At 44.5% G+C, this 24,441-nt stretch overlaps 1 protein-coding gene across 1 annotated transcript in view; it reads right to left on the reverse strand.

Annotated features, from left to right (window-relative positions):
* Nucleotides 1-24,441, reverse strand: part of FER1L6 (fer-1 like family member 6) — a 114,508-nt gene that overhangs the window by 28,378 nt on the left and 61,689 nt on the right. The window contains exons 21-31 of the mRNA XM_058668364.1: nt 23,604-23,753; nt 14,947-15,057; nt 14,560-14,721; nt 13,221-13,401; nt 10,848-11,074; nt 9,341-9,463; nt 8,177-8,216; nt 7,015-7,118; nt 5,312-5,443; nt 4,341-4,466; nt 396-523 (exon numbers count right to left, since the gene is read on the reverse strand). Coding sequence (XP_058524347.1) covers nt 396-523; nt 4,341-4,466; nt 5,312-5,443; nt 7,015-7,118; nt 8,177-8,216; nt 9,341-9,463; nt 10,848-11,074; nt 13,221-13,401; nt 14,560-14,721; nt 14,947-15,057; nt 23,604-23,753 — 1,484 coding nt within the window. The remainder of the gene's footprint in view (nt 1-395; nt 524-4,340; nt 4,467-5,311; nt 5,444-7,014; nt 7,119-8,176; nt 8,217-9,340; nt 9,464-10,847; nt 11,075-13,220; nt 13,402-14,559; nt 14,722-14,946; nt 15,058-23,603; nt 23,754-24,441) is intronic.

Genomic DNA, 24,441 nt, shown 5'->3' on the forward strand with positions numbered 1-24,441 from the left:
CCTTTGGTAGGAAACAAGAATCTGGTTCCTTCTCTTTCAATTATGAGCTTGAATGAGGTCCCTAAACTCTTTGACCTCCAGTCACCTTGTACAAAAGCAGGAGACTCAATCCAATGACACCTTGAGGTACCGCCTAAATTTAACATCCATGAAACAGTTATAAAAATCTGAGTGAAGACCACCGTACACCAACAAATTCCTGAGGGTCTTGTGGAAAGTGTACCACTCTTCTGTCCAAATAGAGGTTTGGTTGATTGCAGCTGAGAGCAGAATACAGTATTTAATTTCCTGAAACTATTACACTAAAGAGACCCACTCAGGATCTTGTCACTGCCCTACTTCCAAGGAAACACAGCAGGAACACATGCAGAAAGGACAGCACACTGGCCACTGACCTTCCAAACACTGGGTTGAGTTGTTTGGGGATGTATTTGTCCCGGTCTTTGATTTCTGTTTTGCCAAGCTTGAGTACAATGTAGGGATCTGACTTGCCATCTGGATCAGCTGGGCTAAGATTAAATGCCTGGGGAGGAAAAAAAAATTTTTTTTTTGTCCGGGGGCTCACAACTGGGACTAGCTGAGTGTTGCCAGATATGCTGATTTCATGGGCCCTGGGCTTCAGTATTTTGAAAAGCTCTCTAGAAGATTCCAGTGTACAACCAAAATTAAGAATCACTTCTTTAACCTGAATCCCTGCCATCCCTGTGGAAGACCCAGATGAAAGCTCCTGGCTCCTGATGCCAGCCCTGGCACTTGTGGCCACTGAAGTTATAAACCAGGGAATGGAAAACTAATTCTTTCTCTCTCTCTCTCTCTCTCTCTCTCTCCCATTCTCTAACTCCTTCTTTCAGGTAAATAAATAAATCCTGAAAACAAAACAAAACAAAGGAATAACTACTCTAACACCTCCATTTTGCTGTGAACAGAAAGTGATTGATGTTGCTGGAATTCAACTTTGTCTGTGGAGTCCTCTCTCCAGTGGAAAGCAACGCTTGGCACTGAGTAATGAGGAATGAGCTGGGCCACCAGGCAGCGCATACACTTGAGTTCTAGGTCTGGTTCTAGTGCCGTATGCCCTTGGTGGAGTCAAACTGTCTCTCTGAGTGCTATCCGTAAAATCACACAGCAGACCCAAGAACATCTTTCCCAGCTAGCTGACTCTGAATCCATGACCCTTTCAGTTTTTCTGAGTGATGATCTGTTACTGGAAAAGAAGTCTGATCTCAAACTAACTGGCTCGTAAAACTGGCAAAAGTAAGCACTGGGGAAAGGTCAGGATTCACACTGGTGAGGAGCAGTGTGGAGGAGCTGCAGTGATGAAAGCTGACATCATCAACCTATTCGTCAATCAATTACGGAGAAACACAAGGCTAAGTATGTCTTCCCCAACTGCATCTTCTCATCACCCAGTTATTTAAAGATTTATTTTATTTTTATTGGAAAGTCAGATATATAGAGAGGAAGAGAGACAGAGAGGAAGATTCCTTGTCTCTTGATTCATTCCCCAAGCAGCCACAATGGCTGGAGCTGAGTTGATTCAAAGTAAGGAGCCCAGAGTCTCTTCTGGGTCTCCTGCATGGGTGCAGGGTCCCAAGGCCATCTTCTGCTGCTTTCCCAGGCCACAAGCAGAGAACTGGATGGGAAGTGGGACTGTCAGGATTAGAACTGGTGCCCATATGGGATCCTGGAAGGCTCAAGGCAAGGACTTTAGCCGCTAGGCTACCGTGCTGGGCCCCATCACTCAGTTTTAATTCTCTGCAACAACCCCTTGTCTGTAGAGGTGTTGTCTAGTTCATTTGATATCTTTCTTACCCCCACATTATTTCCAACAAGTATCCTTCTCTATGACAGCAGGAGCCAGGGCACTGTCTGACTGGTTTACTAGTTTGCATCTATGAGGTAGAACATGGTCTTTTTAATATTGGTTGGAATAAAATATATTACATTCAATGAAGAACACATTGTAGCAAGCTAAGCCTCCACCTGCGGCGCCAGCATCCCATATGTGTGTTGCTTCAAGTCCCAGCTGCTCCACTTTCCATTCAACTCTCTGCTTGTGGCCTTGGAAAGCAGCAGAAGACGGCCCAAAGCATTGGGACCTAGTACCTGTGTGGGATACCCAGAAGAGGCTCCTGGCTCCTGGCTTCAGATCAGCTCTGCTGTAGTCTTTGCAGCCATCTGGGGAGTGAATCAATGGGTAGAACCTCTCTCTCACTCTCTCTCTCTCTGTGTGCATGTATGCATGTCTCCATCTCTTTCTGTAACTTTGCCTTTCAAATAAAAACAAATCTTTTAAAAATGAAAATCTGTGTGCAGTAATCTGGAAATTTTTCCAAGATATCTTGTTAAGCAAGAAAAAATACAGGTGGGGCAACTTTATTTTTATTGATTTTAGTAGTTTTTAAGCTTTTAGTGTTTTATATGGTTAAAAGGTTTAAGAATTACTCTGTTAATTAACTTAGTAAAATCGGCTCCACATAATCACACATAATCAGGAGCACTGGAAGTGTCAAAGCTGCCATGAACCTGGGCTACCCCTGCCAGTCAACGGCACCTCTTTCCGACTCTATTCGAGTCATTTTTGTCCTATAACACCAGCACCAGCCCCGTCTCCCTTGCTGCCTCCTGAGTAAGACCCTAAATCTGCGTGCTTGCCCTGTGTGTGAATGGTATTGTACACATGAAAGGTGAGCAGTAAATACTTGCTGGGTGTGTAAATGACCACAGGAATACATCCTTCTCTGATCTCTGGAATCCACAGAAATCCCTCTCCTTCCTTTTCACTATTCAGACTGGATATTTCTGGACGCCCCCCCTGCCCCAAGTTGTGTCTTGCAGAACCTTAATTCTGCAGGATTTTTTGCTGGGGGAAGAAAGGTGTGTGGCAGTCAGTTTAGCAAACACTGTTAAAATGTAACCATTAAATAGGTTCTCTGCTTCTGGAATTCATAAGGTCCTGAATGTGTGAAAGAGCTTTGTGACTTTCTGGAGCTGGGGAAGGAAAGTGAATTGCTACGGGTACTGTTTCTCAAATATAATGGGACACATGGTCTGATTCCTCAGGAATGTATGTTAATCATCTCCCAAGATGCCAGCAACTTTTAGAACAAAGTTTTGAAAAGGCTTCTCTGAACTGTCCCCAGATGCCTGTGCCCGTGTCTGTTATAGACTACCCTGAACCGTCCCCGGATGCCTGTGCCCGTGTCTGTTATAGACTACCCTGAACCGTCCCCGGATGCCTGTGCCCGTGTCTGTTATAGACTACCCAGCACCACCTGTGGTCCTTGACAAGCCCTTCTTATCCCTGAGGACAGGTGCCGTCCACGTAACACCCCTGGCAGCTGCAATTGTATGGATGACAACTGAGGATGATGAAGGAAGCCTGGTCTTCAGTTATGTCTCTTAGAGAGGATATAAGGAACATAAACAATATGTTAACAGAAATAAGATGACTGTAATCAAACAAAATTATCAGAATCAAGTCTAAGATCGGGAGATGAAACTAAACCCAGGAACCACCAGATTCCATCAGCTGCTTTCATTGAGTGTCAGGTTCAGCGCCCTGAACTTCCTTGTAATCAGTCCAAGAAATCTAAAAATTAAGGTCTTGTGCACTGGATTATTAAAACAAAACAAAACAAAACAAAACAACAACAACAAAAAACACCAGGAGAGCCTGCAGGAGACAGTATTTTCCTTGGAGAGAAATTCAAGTAAAATGAAGTTTCTGATGGCAAAGGGGGAGGCACAGCCATGGATGGGAAGCTTTGGCAGTGTTGGCTGTTTTGGTATGCCTGGCTCTGTCTCTATCCTTTCTGCTTTCCTGTCCTCCCAGCAGGCAACCCCAGAGAGCAAAGGAAGCTAGTCAGAAAAGTCCTGGGGGTCTGCAAGCATTTTTCCAGGGTTAAGTGCCAGGGATTATCCATGCTACCCATGAAAGCTCCTGCACTGACTGAAATGTGTGCTCCCAATTTCATTGGAAGATTTAACCTTCTACGTGACTGTATTTGAATATGCATCTTGAGGAAGGTGATTAAGATTATGTGGGCTGAATCCGTTAGGGCCAATGCCCTTATTTAGGAAGAGAGGAAGTGTCATTGCACTGCTCTTTCCCTCTGCCTGGGACCCATGAACAGGCCTTGAAAGGGGACAATAAGAAGGCAAGCTGTCTACAAACCAGCAAGAGAGGCCCCAGCAGAAAGCAGCCCTGAAGCAGCTTGCTCATGCATGGAGAGCATCCTTAACTACAATAGTAAAGTGAAGTCATCAGGCCTGACTGTTTTGTTACAGCAGTGGCAGCAAACTCATAGAGCCCCTCTGAGCAAACAAGGCTGACTCACCGCCACAATGTACACCCGAATCAGCACGTTGACAGGGTGGTTGGGTGGAATTCCTTGCTGGATTCTCAGAAGTCCGCTGTCCTCAGAGGCGGAGTCCTCAGGGCTTTTGTAGATACAGAAGGAGCCCTGAAACCGAAGAGCACTCCCACACATTGTGAGGGGGGCAGTCATATCCCACAAAACCACAGACAATGTACTTCAGGGAAAGCGAGCAGAGCCTGGGAATTGGCAGGAGCTGGGTCGGTTAATATCCTGGCCCAGTGGTATCCTGGGAGGTTCCTGTGAGCTGTCTGCCCCTGAGCTCCTGGGTGGTACACCGGTGAATTGGGTCTGGTGCACTAACACCCTTCTCATAGGACCGTCATAGGAGGGACATAGAAGGGACTGCCAGTGTCTGTTTGGGGCCCTGAGCCAGGTCTTCCTCCATCTTCTCGCTCAGTCCTGATACTCCTATTTCCAGATGCAGGAACTGAGGCGAAGGGCATCATTCTAGATCATGCAGCTAGTCAGAATTAGAATGGCACACTTCCACACCCATGCTATTTCCAACATGCCATGCTGCATATAAACAACCTGGCATGCCCTAGGTTTATAGTAGAAACAAGCTGTTACTTGGTGATGCAGATGCTGTGTATCTGCTAACTGAAGTGTGTGTGTTGATGAACTTAATCATCCGGTGAGTAGATTTGCATATGTATTTTATGTGTCAGGAGTGAAGAGCAGAGTAAAGCTCAGTGGAACTTTCACGTAAGGACTCTGCCTCTTTATATCCCCTCAGACTGTATTTCAACTCACTGGTCACAAGTCAAGACGTCTCTGGGGCAGAGCTTAGTGGGGTTCTACAGAGGATCTTGAGTCAAGGAGTTTCCACGCACACATCTTGCCTTACCAGATCATCAGCAGAACCTGAAACCTAGGTGATATTTATGAACAGGGCAAGCCAAATATCAGGGTTGAATACAGGAACCTACCTTGAACTTCCCTATGACTCGATCCCCATCCAGACCATGGTCGTCTTCCATGGATTTGCCTCTGAAGAGTTCAAAGGTTTTCACCCAGTCTTCAAAATTGTTGAATTCACTCTCAAGATCACCATCATAGATCTTTAGGGAAAATGGAGGAGAGTGTGCCAAGAGGAAGGGAGGCTCAGAACTGACTTAATGAGAAATACCATCATGGTCCCAAATGGCTTTCTTTTACAACCTGCAGGAAATCTACTAGGCCCCACTGATTTATCTTTAGCAAAAGAAGCAACATGGATTGGCTCAACACTTCTGGAGCTGATCACAACTCTGAATGTAATGAAACTTCTTTGATAAGCCTTTAAATTCTACAAAATGTACTAGCAAATTATTTTAGCTACATTGGAACAGATATGAGAAATTTTCTGCAGATAATTGATGCCATTGGTGCCTAGAGGCATATTTTAACAACTGAAGAACTTCAAATCAATAATGCTCATTAAGCATCTAATTTTTAGTATCTATAAAGTGATGAAAGATTTATTTTCAAGTCTGATATGGTGGCTTGAATGTGCCAAGGTCCTATGTGGGCACTGTTTCACATCCCAGATGTTCCACTTTCCATCCAGCTCTCTGCTGTGGCCTGGGAGGACATCGGAGGCTGGCCCAAAGCCTTGGGACCCTGCACCTGCCTGAGAGACCTGGAGGAGGTGCCTGGCTTTGGATTGGCTCAGCTCTGGCCATTGCAGGCACTTGGGCAGTGAACCAGTAAACAGAAGATCTTTCTATATCTCCATCTCTCCGTAAATCTGCCTTTCCAATAAAAATAAAGAAATCCTTTTTTTAAAAAAGAAATATGTATTTTCATTATAATGCAGAAATAAGTGTTTCAAGTGAAAACTTACATATACTCCACAGAAATGCAAAAACACAATTGGGTTTTCATGTTTGGCATTATAATTAGACAAATTTCCAATCAAAATTACCCCAATTGGTTAAATGCTTGTAATTTTCACATCCAAAATTTTCATATCCATTGATAACACCTCTAGCAAATTCTCTTTAGCTCATGTTAAAATTAGTTTGATGATCTAGAAGACCTGTACAATAGACACTATGATATTGAGACGTGAAGATATATTGCAGTATGCATCTCTATTCCTGAATCAAATATGGACTCCAAAAGAAACTGTTAAACATATATTGACAATAAGATGCTGGACTCTCTGCCATTGTCTATACCTACAATGTCAAAATACGCTTAACTAGCAATATGATGGACTTACGACTGTTTTTGAAGGACTATACTATTAGAATAATATAGGGGAAATCAGTCGTGGGAGGGGGGTTGAAGAAGGAGGAGGGGAATCCCAGAGCCTATGGAACTATATCATAAGATAAATAAATTAAGTATCAATTAGTCTTATGATGTTATGTTATGCTCCAATAGGTGAGCCAGGGGCAATTAGCACATTGTAAATGTTCTCACCAGATCTAAACTGAACATTTCAAGTTATGCTCCTTTTCAATAGAAGGATGAAGAAAGTAGAAAATAAACAAGTTTCACTGTTTGGGCTAATACCTTGTTAAAGTTTGTTTTTTTTCATCAATGATTATTGTGATGGCAAATTAATGTGGTTCAAGGAAAGCACAGTGAGCAGAGGCCCTTTGCTGAGCTTCCCACCCCTGCAGGGACTCCCATGTCCACACACCTTCAAGACTGCCAGCTTGGGGGTTTCGTCTTCTTTTGGCTTCTTCTTGAGTAGTTTGTCTTTCTTCTTCTTCTGGCCATCTTCCATATCGACTGCCACCTCACCTGATTTCACATTTAGAAGAAATGGTTAGATTTCTCTTGGCTGATGAGATGGAAAGGAGCAAAGCCAAGCTCTCTCTTCTTTGCTCTGGTGTATGTGTGGTGTGTGGTGTGTGGTGTGTGCGTGTGTGTGTGTGTGGTGTATATATATGAACTCGTCAAGCTAGGCACAGAGGATAGAAGCAATTTTCTCACTGACACAGCTGACAAAGACTAGAGCCAGGATTTAGACTGACTTTCAGTTGCATTCTTGTTAGATCTGTTAGTGTCTTGAGATTTATCTGTTGCTAAGAATCTTGCACCAAGCCACATTAATGAGATTACTTAGTAATTTTTCAGCAGCTGGCTCTAGGGTGGGGGAAATGGACAGGCAGAGCTTCTGACTTGCTATTTTCTATCTGTGTGACCACAGAAAAGCTATTTCACCTCTTTCTACCTCTGTTTCATTATCTGAAAAGATGAAGATATTCTGCCTATGAGATGGGGTTGATCTTTGAATCAAAAGGACTAATTAGGACTAATCTGAAAAAATGGACCTGTCTCTGATTTCCCTACTTCTGTTAACGGCAGCCCAAGCGGCATTGGCTACTTCGGTTCCCACTGCATTTAGGCCAAGACCTACCACTGGCTTGAATCATGTGTGTGGTCACTGAAAAGCCCAGGAATTCTTCATTTAAGCTCCTGCCAAAATCAGATCCATCCAGCCCTTGTAGCTGAGTTTTGAAACCCAATTCCAGGTCTTCATAGTCAACTTTGTGCAAATTTATCATACTGGTTGTGGCTTGTCACCCTAGGATGATCCTATTTTTATGCTGTTGTTTCCACATTAAGGCTTTGAATGTAGGAACATGAGCCAAAGGGCCAATTCCACAGCTGAGCTGGGTTGGGAACTTATTTCAGGGAAGCTCAAATAGCTGCATGACCTTTTCAAGGTTGTCATCCTCCTAGAGTGTCTGCACTTAGACAATGCAGGGATTGAACTGTCATATACCTCCAAGTGTATGATGCTCTTGTTGCAATAGCCACATGCTCACACTCCTGTCCTCCAAACTGCTACTTACCTGCCTTGTCTTTCTTCTCCTTGGGATTACTTTCTTTTGCCTTTGAAAAAAGAGAGAAAATGACTGGCAATGCTATGCCTAATTCATTACTTCTGCCTGCAAATAGTTCTGACCCAAATACCCTAGCTCTTGGCAATCTCAGAGATCTCAAAAAGAGTATCCAAGGAATGCCCCCAAATGCCTCATTGAAAAAGATCTGGGACCTAAATACAGGGGATCCCTTGATTTAGAGAACAGGGGTGCAGGTGCACCAGGCTGCAGACTTTGTTGACTGTGTGGACTCTCAGCCACGGAGAAAGCAAACTCCATCCCCACTGTTATTCCACCTCCCAGGAACACCATCCCTAAGGCTGTACCCTGGCATGCTGGGTTGGCACCAAGAGTTGTAGAGTATTCAGATGTGTGAGTAATTACTGTAAGTGCTCATGTCCATGGCATCGAAAGGGGGGATGGTGGGGACAGGGACTAGCATTTGGTTTGTTTATTTATTATACAACAGCATCTGTGAAATGGCCCTAGACAGAACTATAGCCCTTCCTAAAGAATCAGAAGATTTGAGAGTAGCATCAGACTAATTTTCCTTTCTTTTTTAGTTGGCCATGAGATATTTCAAACTCAGCCTGAGCTTTTGTCTGACCCTCCAGACCCACTCTGCGCTGGTTCTCCAGTTCTGTAACTCAAACACTGTCCTGTCCCATGCCCACCAATTGCCACCCTTGCTCTGGCAAACTTACTAGAGCCAAGATCTCTGCCTTACAGTAGTAGTCCCACACAAAATTTAGAATGTTGCAGGACACCTGGGGCCCTATGAGCTGAGTGTCTCTAGATGTACCTGCAGTCTCCATCACTGGTACCTCAATTCTCTCCCCATGCTCGACCTCCCTGAGTGTGACTGAGGGAGTGACCTCTAGATATCATGCTGTATTAAATACCTTTGTCATGAGTTTTGTATCCTACTGATGACTACAACCAGAGGGTGGGCAGTTGGTGGGAGCCAATTCAAGATCCCTGATGTTGACTTTTTACCTTCCGTTATTAGTACAACCACACCATAGTAGGACCTAAGGATGTGGGATTTACAATGAGGGATCAAATTTGGGGTGGGAGAAGGTGCTGCAACTTCTAATAGCGTCCCTTGCTGGTCACGTCAAGGGGAGACTCCACCTTCTGTGCTTCTTTCAGGGAGGCATAATACTTGGACCACCAATCAATAACGTTTTCTGCAGATTCATCTGCTATAGTTCTCTTTTTCTTCTTGGTAGATCTCCGAGAGGGTTTCCTGGAATCCTGGCAAGGCAGAAAGGATAGGTTACTAATCAGGTCTCATTTGGCTACAGGCTAGTAACCAACCAACTTACCAAGGGAAAGAACATTTAAATCTCCACTGGGAAGAAGATGGAGGTTTGTAATAGCAGCTCTCTATATCACTTCAATAAGTGAAAATTTAAAAATTTATTCGTCATTCGTAAATTCATTCATCATTCATAAACTCATTCATTCCTTCAGTGAATTTTATTGAGCTGATGTGAGATGTTGTGTCTGACACTGCGGATGTTTGGCACAAAGGGCATTGTCTTTATACGGACCTAGGTTGCAAAGCATTAAGCAATTAGTACAAATTCTGTGAGTCTCATTTTCCTTAGTTCAGGACAGTAATACTTGTCTACCGGTTTGAGCACTGAGTGAGATAATGTAGGTGGTTCCTCTTAGCTTCATTCTTGATGTGAAAAAGGTACAATAAATGTCTGTGACATATGTCCTGGGATGGTAGGGGATGCAGGGATTCCAATATGGCACAGAAAGTATGGGAGACGGTTGATACACTGAGGGCTAGTTATGCAAGACCCACCATGTTTCATTCTTCTTACCATTTTCTGGGTGCCCATGACATTCCAAATATTCCACCAAGTTCAGATGTTAAGAGATATCAGAACATTATGGTCTTTTCTGACCTGCAGGGTTTATGGCTTTATGAGGTCAACAAACATTGAAACTGAGAGTTCCAACATAAAGTGGCATAGGTGGATGGAGAGATCCCGGTAAAGAAGTCTTCGAGGGTCAGTGCACGTGTTGAGTGGGAAGCAGCTTGAGAAAATACCAATCCATCTCACTCTTCTCTCTGTTGCAACCCTTCCTGGACAGACCATTCCTTAGAACTTTCTAGGTTCATTGATGTCTCAGGATTTTGCCTGCGAATTCTGGGCTTAGAAAGGTAAACCCTAGCCTTGATCTGTGGTGGCTTTGGGTGCTTGTCCATCTCCCCTTCCAGAATCTCAGCTAACTGAAGATGACAAGCCAAGTTCCTGTTTAGAATCATACAGATGTACTTTTTGCTCCGTACAACCTTGGACAAAGCACATTCTAAACTTTGGCAGAATGGGCACAAATGAAGAAACCATTTGCAATCCAACCTATTGAACCAAGTAGAGTTTTGGTCCAAATAAATAGCACTGTCACATCCGACTAGCACTCCAATTTCATACACCATGGATTTCTGTTCTTACAACACTCTGAGGTGGGTATTAGCAGTATCATTTCACAAATGAAGAAACTGCCACTCAGAAGTGTAACATTGCTTACCCGAGGCCACTCAACCAGTGGGTGAGGAGCCTCTGATAAAAAAAAAAAAAACTCTAGTGATATATGTAAATAAAAAGAGGATAAGTCTCACCTTATCCTTCCTATGCTTTGGTGGCTCCTGGGCTGCAGGCTGGTGCTCAGGCTCCAGCATAGGAGATGAATCAGGGATATCAACCAGAACTGATGGCTGGGCCTGGGTGGAGTCAGGAACAACTGTGGGAGTCTGCTCAACATCCACATAGACAGAATCTGCCGGTGGCTCCCCAGAGGGGCCAGGAGCATCAGGGGATTCAGAGGTTAAGGGTGAATCTGACATCGCTGAAATGAAAGCACATCCATTCAGGGGAGTGAGGGGCAACCGGAGGGGGTCATTTCACAGACCCAAGAGTAGCAAGCAGGCAGCTCTGGATTCAAATACAGCAAGTTCCTAACAACTCAAAAACTCATTTTCCTTATTTACAGAGTGACAGTAATGATCCCTATTTCACTAGAGGATGGAATGAGCACATGATATAAAGCATGTGGTGCATAATAGGCAATCAGTGAACATTTGTATTTGTTACTGGTACTTTGCGTAATTTTCATCTACCGGGGCCATCACCATCACTACCTTCAGGTTGAGGGCACAAGCTCCTCCGAATGGACTGTCTCCCCTCAGTGTAAGTCCTCTGGGGGTTCCAGGGGTCTGTGAACACCCCAAAGCAGGCAGAACTCCAGGCATGATGCATGTGCTTGCCAGCAAGCAGAAGTATGGCTCTGAACTCAATGGGATTTTTAGTTGCTGATGCCACAAAAAGGCCCTGACATGTAATTTGCCGTCAGAGGGTCTCTTTTCCCTATTTTGTGCTATAGAATTCAGCACCTGGGACACTTCTCTGTTAGGAGCCTCTGGGGCTGCCAAGGCCTCTCTGTCACTCTTCCACCTATTGATTTTTCTAGAGCAAATTCAACCTAAAGAACTGTTTTTATGCACCTACTCTCTCTGTCAAGCAGAAACAAAGAAACCAATAGGGCAGAGTAGAGAGCTTGGTGACAGCAGCTGTATGGCAAGCTCACTGATGAGAAGAGGAGAGTAGAATAAATCAATGGAGAAAGAAATGGGCAGTGAGCCTTTGGGGGACAAAATAGTGCACTGCACAGAGAAAGGTGTATGTGGGTCCCAACCTCAAATCATACACAAATGTAAATAGCTTAGAAATGTTAAAGCCTAAAACTTAATAGAACAAAATACAAGATGATATCTTTGTGAGTAAGGGGCAACAAACTATCAAATTTAAAACATGCATAGCTCTCCTGGCATCAACATTAATGATTCCTGCATGGTGATGGGAGCTATAGTCACCAACAGAAGGGAAAGACAGGAACAATGTCCACCCACTACAGGCTATTAACATGTGGAATGCATAAAGAACTTGGGATTCAGGAGATGGTGTTTTGTGCAACAGTTAAAACGCTGCTTGAGATTCCTGCAACCCGTGACAAGGCCTAGCTTCAAGTGCTGGCTCTGCTTTTGGTTGCACCTTGTTGCTAATACACACCCTGAGAAGCAATTGCTATTGACTCAAGTATTTGGGTCCCTACAAATAAGAGTGAGATATCATTTTATATCTACACAGTGGCAAAAATCAAAAGCCAAACCAAACCCAGACAAAAGCCCAGAGAGTTAATCTGAAGTGCAGTTGATTCCCACGCCAGCACAGCCATTGGCACACCCTCTAGTGGTGGAGAAGGAAATTACACATGCACATTCCCTGTGGTCCCATGAAACTGACTCCTAGCTAAGCGAACATTTCTGAAAAATCCCTACCCAGTATCTTCCTTGGGAACAATACAAGGAGTCTCACCACAGAACTTCTTGTGGAAGTGGGAACTTGGAAACAGCACAGCACCAGTATGAAGGGAGGGAATAGTTCAGTATGGTAACTGTAGCAAGTACTAATAGTAAACTAAGGCACACACAGCCATATGGACAGATCCTAGAACAGGGCAGTGAATGGAAAGAATAGGAAACCTAAGGGAGAGCACAAGCATCCTATTTTTCATGCAGATTAAACGGATTTAAATTTCACCAGTAGGGTGATGCGGCGCCTACAGTGAGGAAGGGTCTGGGAGTAGAGGCAGGAAATAAAGCACATGAGAGAGACCCTGGAATAGGCCAACGACAGCTGCACATTATGAACTGACAAGAGCGGTTGACTTATCTCTGTGAACCCCAGATCCAAAGGGGACCAACAAAACCAATGTCTAACACAGAGTCAAGAAAAAATCAGAGAATGAAGGCAGGAGGGAGCTTAGGTCATGCTCACCAGAGGCTTCTTAGACAAGATGTCCTGGTGTGAGTATTAGAGAAGGCAGGGTGTGGGCTCAGAAGGACCTCCTAGCCATGTGACCCCAGCCATCGCCCACAGTGGACAATGGCCACACAGCTTCATGACAGCAGAGTCTGGGAGGAGGAGTGGCCTACCTTGTCCAGCCTGGGTTCCATCCACCTGGGCGGGGAGGGCAAGGGGCTCTCGGTATTTACACAAGAACTGTTTTAGACAGTTAACAGTGTAAGTGCCCACAAGGGTGCTCCTCCCAAAGGCTCTCCAGTCCACAACGCAGATGCTCAGTGGTGGATGCAGCAGCTCATTTTCCGGCAGCTCCTACAGGGAGAGGTGGAACTGAAGCCATAGAACTGCCACACAGGCCCTGCTGACCCAATCATGGGCAGAACCAAAGGCAGCCACGTGCCCCTGCCCCTTGCCCCTGCCTTGCCATTGCTTCTGTCCTCAAAGCCTGACTCAAGTCAAGCAGTAATCAATCACTCCAAATAGGTGCAAAGGGGCACTAGTAGTTCATTTTTAGCTTCAATTACATCTCACTCACTGCAATCCCTCCTCCACACTAGAAAACAACCAAACAAAAAACACTCTGCAAAATTTTCAATTATTTCATTTTTTTGGTCACTGTCTGTCAGTAGAACTGTCATCTCAAATGACAATCCCCAGGCCCAGTGAATATAGCAGAGGAAAGCTGAAAGCATTGAATATGGAGCTGAAGATGAGAAGCCAGTGCGCTGCCCACTTGTTTTCCCTTGAGACCTACCGAAGTGAAAGATCTGTAGACCCTGCACAGCCTTCCATTGCAGTGTTTGCTAGTTTAAAGCACATATGTGGTAGGAGCAACTGGATTGGAGAAAGCACTTTTTATTCTACACAGTTCAAAATCAGAATGCAAAAAATGTGTGTTGGATTATTGAAACAAATGCATGGCTGTCTAAAAAAAGCCTCCAATGATTTAGTTTAAGTTCACAGGCCAATTACAAATGCTTTTCAAATCTACAGAGTAAAATGAGTGTCAGAAGGATTATCTTGCAGGTCAGCAAGTCTTAAGCCATATTGGGTATCAGAATCACCCAGATGGCTTGTTCCAGTACAGCTATGTGGAGTTTGTGTCCACACCTTTTGATTTAGTGAAATGGTGGTATGTGTGGGAATTTGCATTTTGATCTGTGATTTGGTTGAGTTGGGGAACTCAACTCTGCTTTGGGAACCAACTATACAGTCAAAAGCTTGTGAACTAACTTTAATTTACCACCTTAAATAATAATAATAATAATAATAATAATAAACAGTATTTTAGATCATGCTTAAATTTTGAGTTTTCATTAAACTGTTCTTTCCTGCATACAGTAGGCAGCCAAGACTTGGAAGCACCTCCCCATGCCATGTGGATGAAAGAGAGGCTTCCATCTGGGGAAACTGAGGGATGAGTAGATGGGGGAGGGGATGAGCAGATGATGGAGAGACGGAGGCACACACCACTTCGAACGTGTCCGCCTGGACATTGAAGTTTGGGTTGTTCTTGTAGCTCTGGATCACACAGGACTTCACCCCTCGTCCACCACACTCAATGAGAACCTGCGGTCGGTCCACGGAGAGCAGCTGGACCTTCTTCATCTCTCGAACTCCCCAGAAGAGAACCTGAGAAAGGAGAATCAAAGCCATGACCTATGCAGCCCATGCCTGCCCAACTGTGATGTACAAAAGGCAGGCATGCACCTTGGGAACCACGGAACAGTGCAGCTCCCAGAAGGTCCACCTGGTCAAGTGCAAGCTGCAGGTTCCTCTGTCCATCCCTCCACACCCCTCTGACAGCACAATCAGGGATGCTGCCCTTTCTTGTTAAAGGACAGCTGTGAGCCATACCTCCACTCGGTATTTACTAAGCACTGGCCGGATGTTGGCAGGAACTGGGTAGATCTGGGCGATGTCCGGTGGCTCAATGGGAGGGAGAGCTTGCACCCCAGAAGCTGGGACCTGTTACACAAAACAGCGCCACACAATCACCTCCTCAGTAAGATATTCACAGTTTTGTCAACAAAAGTAAGGCATCTAGCTTATACTGCCACAAAGTCCTTGCCCAATGTCCCAAATTTAATTAATTGGTCATTGATAAATTCAACTATTTGATCATTGATATTATTTAATTATTTTGCCATTGATGAATTCATTTGCATGAGTGATAAGCATGAGAGAGCATTGGGGTGAAGCATAAAGTTAGGAAACGGCTGTGAGAAAGCTCATGGTATAGGAAGGAGAGAAGGACAAGTAGATGGATTCCCCCATAAGCTTGCAAAGTCCCAGAGGAATGATCACCATGGAGAACAGGAGCTCTGATTAGATTATGAATCTCCCAGTTTGAACTCTTCCATCACTGCGGCTCTTCAACTGTCCAGGAAAGTCACAGTACATGACTCCAAAGAGATGTGCATTTAATCTCATGGAGACATCTCAACAGTGACACAGACAAATGAAGCCTTTCGAAGGCAGGACTTCATGCCGAGAGGTGTTGTCATGAGCGTTTGGGCTTTATCATGCTGCAGGACCATCATGGCATTTGCTGAAATCTTGCACAAAGGACTGAGTGTTCTGCAAAGGGAGGGTTGCTCCCATTGCCCCTGCCCTCCACGATCTGGCTCTACACATACATCCTTCATGAAGCCTCTCCTGCTTCAGTCCCAGCTGCTGTAGTCATGTCCCTACCTGCGTGCCATTTCAATGCAGCATGTCTTCCCCATGGGACTGAGTCAGGAAAACAAGCTGCATGGTTTGTGCTTGCACAGGTTGCATTCGCTCTCTGATCCTTGCATATCAGACCAGACATCCTGTTCACCTGCTTGCTCAGGAGCAGGTGATCCTCCTCATGGTGGCTCTTCGCCTTTTCTAAACAAATGTACAGGAACTTGGCCAAATGACCCCATGCTCAGTTCACATTCCAAGCCCCTCAAGTGGTGCTCCATGTAGCATGAGTTCTTGACACACAATTATTGGCAGACAGACATATCCGTCACCTATGCTGGAAAAAGCCTAATTGCTCACTCAAATCAGCAAAGTACAAACATACCCTTGTCCCTTCTTTGCAGACCTATTCTAGCTGGCAGCAGCAGATGTGTTTAAGCTAATTATAAGAAAGCTCGGAAAAAGAAGAGAGAAAACACAACGGGGCCCAAATAGGCTCTAGATAAGGACACTGCAGAATGAACCAGACCAGTTTAAGAAACTGCAGCTGATAAGGAGGAACACCCAAGACCACCTTACCATGAAAACAGAGCAATTAGCCTGACAACCTCACCACTATGGGAGAGATAACTGGTCCCTTGGTTTCAACAGCAAAGTCACAAAGCACCCGAGACAGTACCAGGGAAAAGGCTGCACTAGTACATGCTTGCCAAATAGCATCAGTGTCTCTTCCTCTTGACGCTGCACAAGTGTTGGCATGGGCAATGCCCTGAAGGGTCTTTACTGCATATGTGACTGAAGGATGCTCTTAAGAGCTCAGTCTAAGGGTAGGCAAGAGCTTCAGCCCTTAGGAGGCTGCTTGGAACACCCAAATGCCCTACTGCATGTGAATCGGTGCTTTTCTCCAGCTTCCTGCTACTGCACACCCTCAGCAGGCAGCAGGTGATGGCTCCGCTATTGTGTTCCTGCCATGTGTGCAGAAAGTCTGGACTGAGATACGGAGTCCCGGTTTCAGCCTGGCCCAGAATTTGGAGAGTGAACCAACAGATGAGTAATTTCTGTCTACCTCTTTATATCTCTGTTTCTCTGGCTTCCAAACAAATAAACGAAATGCTTTGAAGAAAAGAGTTCAGGGGCTTGAAAGTTCCCACAATGTGGTAGAGATCAAATTATTTTACTTGCAGTCAAGATTAAGCTTTTTCCCATTGGAATTGATTAGTGGCTGGCTTACAAAATCACACAGTGTGCAGTAATTTGGTACATGGTATAAAGGGAAAAAAAGGTGGGGGATAGTTACAAAGGCAAAATACCAACAATGGAAGGTAATAAGGCAAAGTTGGTTCATAAGCCAGCCTGCTCTAACTTCCCAGGTGAGGTGAAATACCAGGGCCTCAAAGTGGATCCAGCTTCAGGGCCAGAACCAGGGTAAACAGGTGAGGCAGCTATAATGCAGAATTGAAGAAGAGGCTCACGTCATGGCCATGTACAACTCCAGTCTCTGCCCTGCCTGTCCGGGCAGGGAGGGGAACCTAAAGTGTCAAACCCTCTCTGCTCCACTGTCCCCAACAGCCTAATGTCTGTACTTTTGTGATACCTCCTGTTTGGTTCAATGGTCAGGGATGAAGAGGTTCCATCATTTGCCAGCTATGAGCACATGGAAGTTTCTCTGTGTTTCTAAGTCTCAGTTCTGTCACTGGGAATGTGAAGATAGTGATGCCTAATTCAGAGTTTCTGAGAAGCATCCCTGAGGTGCCATATGAAGCACTTGACACACTTTCTGATACAGAGGAAGTTCCCAAGGAGTCAGGGTAACTGGAAATCAGTGATCGTTACAAAGACTAGAGCTCAGGTCAATTTATCTTTCTATCACTATTGTATATATAAGCATAAAGAGAAAAAATGATGAAAGCTACATAAAAAACATGAGGTAAAGAGGATGTATGCCTTGGGAGTCATAGAGGAGAGGAGAAAAGGGTGAAGGAAGGAGCAGGACAGAAGTGATATTTGAGCAAATAAGGGCTGATGGTTTTCCAAATTGATTAAAATATGAAGGCACAGTTACGTAAGTTCCACAAAGCATAACAGGATAAAGAAATTCCCAAATTAATGCATCATTGTAAAATTGTCCAAATTCACAGATTTAGAGAAATATCTTTGAAATAACCAAGAGGAGAGAGTAAATGTTCACTTTAAAGGAGCAACCAGCTTCTCAGTCATAGAAATGGAAACCCAGACGTTGGAATAATCCCTTCACATTACTGAAAGAAAATTGTCATCAACTCATAGAAACAGAAAAACTCAAAAGGAAACACAGTGTGTTCAAAGTCAAATAGTGAGCTTGTGGCAGACCAGATATAGCCACGAGTATCATTGTGCAGTCAGTGCAACCCAGGAAAGGATCTTGGAGTAAGTGAACCTAGTGATCACTGGTCCCAGAAGAGGTAAAGTGATCTGTCATGACTAACTTAGTAATCTGAGATTCTTTTCAAAGTCAAGGCAGGATTTCTGATGGGAAGTCTTAATATTATGTTAGGTTCAGTCTGCTTTTCTCCCTGGGCCCCTCACGTACCTACCTGTATTTGGGTGAATAGTTCCACAAAGGTGTTCATAAGTTATTAATAATAACATGGAGAAAGACCACAGAAAAGTTGTCTAATTAACTTAATCACCTGACTTGGACCATAAACACAGGGAAAGCCCGTCTCTCTCTCTTTCTCTCTTTTCAAGTCATAGAATTTAGATTAAAGACAGGAGGAGAAAGGTTTATTTATTTCGTACCATAGAGACAAAGAATATTAAAGATACACGAAAAACATGGAAGAAGGATTCTAGAAAGATCAATGGAGAGGTAGAATGGGATTATAAAAATACATAATGGCTCTGTAAGTCCCCAAAGGCTGTACACTACACAGGTCTGGGAGGCAAGCATCACAAAGGCCAAATGGAATTGCCCCTTTTTGTGATATGCAATAAACTAGTTCTACAAGAAAGCTAAGAAAATCTTTGCAGAATTGGGAAGTATGTTATGCAGAATAATGGCTCCCCAAATATCTTCACATCCCAGTCTCCATAATCTGTGAATACATTGGGTTATACGACAAAAATGACATGGAAGATATGACTCAGTTAAGGATATTCAGATGTGGAGCATATCCTGGGTTATCTGGGAAGGCCCAATGTAATTACAAAGAATTTTTAAAGGCAGAATAAGAAAGAAGGGGTGAGGGGGAGAGAGAGAGAGAGAGAGAGAGAACCTTCATCTCTCGGCTCATTTCTCAGCCAGAGCTGGACACATCTGAAGTCAAGAGCCAAGAGCTTCTTCAAGATCTCCCTCGCAAGTTCAGGGGTCCAAGTGCTTGGGTCAACCTCCACTGCTTTCCCAGGCACCTTAACAGGGAACTGAATTGAAAGTGGGGCAGACAGAATGCAAACTGATGCCCGCATGGATGCTGGCTTAACCTGTTATGCCATAGCACCAGCTTCAACAAAAATCCTTTTAAGGGGAGGCAGAAAGATCAGAGTCAGAGGAAGCATGATGGTGGCAATAATGAAAGCAGGAGAGAGAGAGAGAGAGAGAGAGAGAGAGAACTACACTGCTAGCTTAAAAACGGAGGAAGGGTCCCCAAAGGGATGCAGCAGCCCCCAGATGCAAGACAAGGTAAGGACGCAGACTCTCCCTGGAGCTTCCAGAAGGAAAACGGCCTTCATTTAAGCGCAGTGATATTCCGTCAGATATATGGCCCCCAGAGCTACATGATAATAAACCTGTGCTGTCTTAAGCCACTAAGCTTATGGAAATTTTTTGTTATTCAGGAAGCAAAATATTCTAAGAAAGGAAGACAACGTTTTTAGAGTACTCAAGCAGAAAATAATAGAAAATTTCTGAGACAGAGGATTCTGAAAACAAGAGGATGATTACAAAACTACTTTAAAATGAGTGTGCTAAATATAGAGAAGGAAGGCTAAAGGAACAGAAAGCAAAAGTTCCAAAAGCAATAAAAAGACGGTTCTGAGAGTACAGTGGGCTGAAGTGCTATGAGTGGCCCAGATAAAGGCCTGAGAATTGAAGCCTGCCCCATATGAAGGTTTACTAATTTTACAAGCAAATAAAGACATTCTGTGATATTTTATTGAGAAATTATGATGCACAACATATGGCTGGCTTCTGTGAGTGACATAAAGATGAATCTCACGTATGAGCTGCAGTCCTGTGGACCCTGGCTTTACATACATCCTTTTTCCCTTTTTCTTCCTTTCCAAGGTTACAGTCCTAATCCAAGCTACCCTTGTCTCCAGTCTGGATGACCTCAAGTGTCTCCCAATAGCCTTCCTGCTCACCACTTTCCTGTCAGAACATACCTGACCCAGCGTGCAACATACAACACAATGTTGAAAGCCCCCTCTTGCCTTCTCTTCTCTCCCAGATGAAAATCAGTGTACCTACAAGGCTCCATGTGCTCCCTCCACTCTGACTTCAGCTAGCACGCCCTCCCCACCAGCTACTCCACCCCAGCCTCCTTGCAGATGTACTCACATTTCAGGGTCCAGTGTTGGCTGTCCCACCCTGCCCTGAAAGCTCTTACCCAACTGTCCCGTGGCACTGTCCCTTCCCTCTTCCACTCCTGACCTGAGCATCACTCTCTCAGCAAGCTTGCCCTAGGTGCCTATGGTGTCAACCCTGCCCCTGTTCCCATCTTGCCTTGCTGTGCCTTTTCTCCTCAGCACTCACCACACTGTAACCAGCATGTCTGATTTGCATTTGCTGTCAAGTGCCCTTTACACAGCGCTGCCTATTGTCTGTATCTCATGTGTAATGCAGACAGACAGAAGAAGAAAGAGAGAGATCTAGCTTTTGGTTCAGTCCGTAAATGCTTGTGACAGCTAAGCCTGGGTCAGGCCAAAACCATGAGCAGGGACTGTGGCAGAGACTCAGACATTTGCATAGTCCCTTGCTGCCCTCCAAGCTATACTGTAGCAGGAATACTGAATTGATTGTTGAGTAAGGACTTGCATCTAGGCACTCAGATATGAAGAGCTATGGGCATCCCTTAGAGTTCTGGCCTCTTTGTCACAACACCCACCCTAAAGAATCATCTCTTGTTCAAAATGTCTGCGTTGGCCACCTTCATGGAAAGGTAAGCGGGGTGGTGGAAGTTGGAGTGGGCTGGGTAGGCAGCAAGACTAACAAGAGCAGAGTAGATCAGTGTTCTGAGATGAGGGAGTCTGAGTAGTCTAAATAAAAAGGCACAGTGTGTATATAGGAATATGCTCACATATGAACCACAGGAAGTGGTTTGAAGACAGGTTTGTGGAGTGCCTAATAAGCCAAGCTGTGGAAACATGATATACTCTGGGATAAAATTTTCTCCTCATGAGATAACAATTATCATACAAAAAATTGTGGTCAAATATATTAGGATATTAATGTTTGAAAAGAATTTAAAAATTTTTCATAAAGAGATTTCGTGTATTTTATTGGTATAATTCTAAGATAATCATACTTCAATTCCTCTCTCCTTACATTAACCCCCTTCCTTCCTTTCACAAAAAAATTGTTTGAAAAGTTTTTATTACAGGACTTCTTGAAGTCTTTACCATACTGACAGGCTTTTCTAATCCCAGATGGTGATATAATAGAGTCTGTTTCTTAGAACACTTTTTTTCTGTATTTGGAGAAACTGATGGTTCTCCCAAAAATATTTTAGGGAATGTTCCACTGGCAAGTGGGGAGCCATTGAGGATTTCTGAGATTTTGACCTACTTGTATTCTGGAGGCAATCTGAAGGAGTGAGTAGACTGGAAAACCACCAGATACCCAGGGACCAGCAAAGCAGCCAATCAACATTTAAATGAGAACTAAAAGTGTCCATAGGAACCATGAAAGAAACACCCACAGGACTGGTCTCTGTGAACACAGCAGACACAATTTAAAGACCTAAAGCCAATTCTGAATTTGCAAGCCAGAGTATCTGGCAGGGAAAAAAGAACAGGACTAAGAGGCAAGTCTGCGAGCCATATGGTACAGGGGAGGAAATGGGAAGCAAAGGCTTTCTGTACTTCATCGAAGAAGAAGTACATTAAATCCTGCTGAGACAGTGAAGTGCTTGTGACGCAGAAATTAAATAAGCCATCCACAGTTGCACCTGGGGACCATCAAAGGCATCTTCCAGCCCAACTTTCTCAGCATGTATGAAATCCAGAAGATAAGACAGCCACTCTGATGATCAAATCACTTTTAACAAGTGATCAGATTGGATGATATTCTGAGGAAACCCTAATAAATGGTATCTGTCAGGCCACTTACCTCTGACCATGCTTCCTCTTTTAAATCAGTGACCAAGAAGCAGCCACGTATCTCACTAGTGACCTAGCTTAGTGCAGAAGGGAGAGGGGGAGAGCTGGGAACATGGACCCAGAGAGCTGAGTCCTCCAAGGGCTTCTCAAGCTCCACCAATTCATCCCCAGTCAACAGGTGAAGGAGCTCAGGCCCAGAGCACTCAACAGAAGCAGCTTCATGTAATGAAACCAGCCCAGCTAACCTGAGCCTTGGTTTTGACACATGCAAAAGCCAGTGTTGGTCCAGAGTGAGTTTTCGCAAGTCTGCCATTTGCCCAGCACTTTTACCACCCCCTCCTTTTACCACTATTTGGAACCACTCTTAAAAGATTAGAACCGGGCCCGGCGGCATGGCCTAGTAGCTAAAGTCCTCGCCTTGAACGCCCGGGGATCCCATATGGGCGCCGGTTCTAATCCCGGCAGCTCCACTTCCATTCCAGCTCCCTGCTTGTGGTCTGGGAAAGCAGTCGAGAATGGCCCAAAGCCTTGGGACCCTGCACCCTTGTGGGAGACCTGGAGGAAGTTCCTGGCTCCTGGCTCTGGATTGGCACAGCACCAGCCGTTGCGGTCACTTGGGGAGTGAATCATCGGACGGAAGATCTTCCTCTCTATCCTTCTCTCTTATATTTGACTTTGCAATAAAAATAAATAAATCTTTAAAAAAAAGATTAGAACCAGTTGTGTTTTTAAAAGGAAACTTCATGTTACTAGGTTAAAATATACTTGCTATAAAAGGAAAATAACCTTTAAAATCAAAGAAACAGAGATGAAAATCATGTTATCGAGATACATGGTATGAAGCATTTGCTCGACTTTCATTATTTGGAGGGACTAGTGTTCCAAACATAGACTTTGGGAAATGCTCCTTTCCAGTTGTTTCCATGTCCCGTTAGGTCACCTACAGGGTAGTTGGACTTCATAATCTGCCTCTGTTTTCTGAAAAAGTCTTCCCAGACACAGGCTTATAAATTCTCCTAGACCTTAAAGTTAAGGACGTGATACAGCATAAGCAGAGACGATCTTCAAAGGTGTCATGTTCAGCCCTCAGCTCAGTCACCAATCAGCTGCATGAGCAATAAGTCAGGCAGCTGTGGCCCTTGGCTGACTACTCCCCACAGTGGGACTGAGGCAGGTCTGGCGTGATGAAATGTGTATGAGGCAATGGACGCGGTTCTGCACACATGATGCTCACAGATATTTGTTCCCTTTCTTCTATGCATCCTTTCATGGTCTGTACTCAACTGAGGAACTCACACAAAGAAGCTGCTCAAGCACTGCTGGCCAAACCTGCAAGCATCTTTCATTTTGGGATTCTGATTTATCAGCTCAGAGGACCTGGGATTATCCCAACATGACTTCCTAAGGGGCACCTCTCAGATCTGCAGGAAGGATCATCCCAGACACCCAACAACAAAGAGGAAACCAGGCCCAGCATACGCAAAGCAGCCCTTCAGCCAGGGAGATCGGGTAGACACACACAAGGCAGGTGCAATTTCTGATTGGCTCACCTGCAGCAGTTCAAACACGGCGAGGAGGTCCCCTCCAGAGAGGTTCCCACAGAAGATGGGGTGATAGCAGAGCTTGGGTGGCCCATACTCCTGGTCAGCGAGCCTCACAATAGGAGCGGCCACTGTGGCACCCAGATATTCCGGCTTTCCCTGAGGTAAAAAGAGATGATGTTTGGTCCCTTTATGGTGGCCTACCTGATTCTCACCCACATCAGCACAATTCTGCAAATCTGCTTCTCCAAGCTGTTAGCATCTGTGTGTTGCTCCTGCTGACTGTCCTGCTTGCTTCTTTCAAGAGACTGCTGGCTGGTTCAACAGGCTCCCAGGTGAAAATCAAGAGGGTCACCACGGGAGTGACTCAAATCTCTTGTTTTTATCTTGGAGGTCTCAAGTCAGATGCTTCAAGGTTTTGAGCCTCACAACTAAAAATGGATTAAAAATAATGTTTATGCATAAGATCATGAAGAGAAATGCAATGTTATATATGCTTTACACAGTAGCTGGAATACTACAAGTACCTGATATGTGCTAATATGATGGTGATGGTGGTGGTGGTAGTTAAGGTCAATATGACTAAGTGATTAGGTAGTCCTGCCATAAACTGTACTTGTGTAAATATAGATCAGCAGATGAATATTGACAGAAAAATGCATAGACAAACAGATAGGCTTGAAGTTTCCATTTCCCTAAGAATTATATAAGGCTTCCCCAGCCCTGCTCCCAGGATCCTGGTTCCCTATTCCCCTAGAAGCTCCACAGCCTGGATTAACCACTCTGGTTAGCTGTTTCAGGAACCCCAGAAATGTAAGTTCCATGGGGGAAGCAGACTGCCTGTGGC

Source organism: Ochotona princeps, chromosome 9, assembly GCF_030435755.1.
Source record: "Ochotona princeps isolate mOchPri1 chromosome 9, mOchPri1.hap1, whole genome shotgun sequence".
Lineage (NCBI taxonomy): Eukaryota > Metazoa > Chordata > Mammalia > Lagomorpha > Ochotonidae > Ochotona > Ochotona princeps.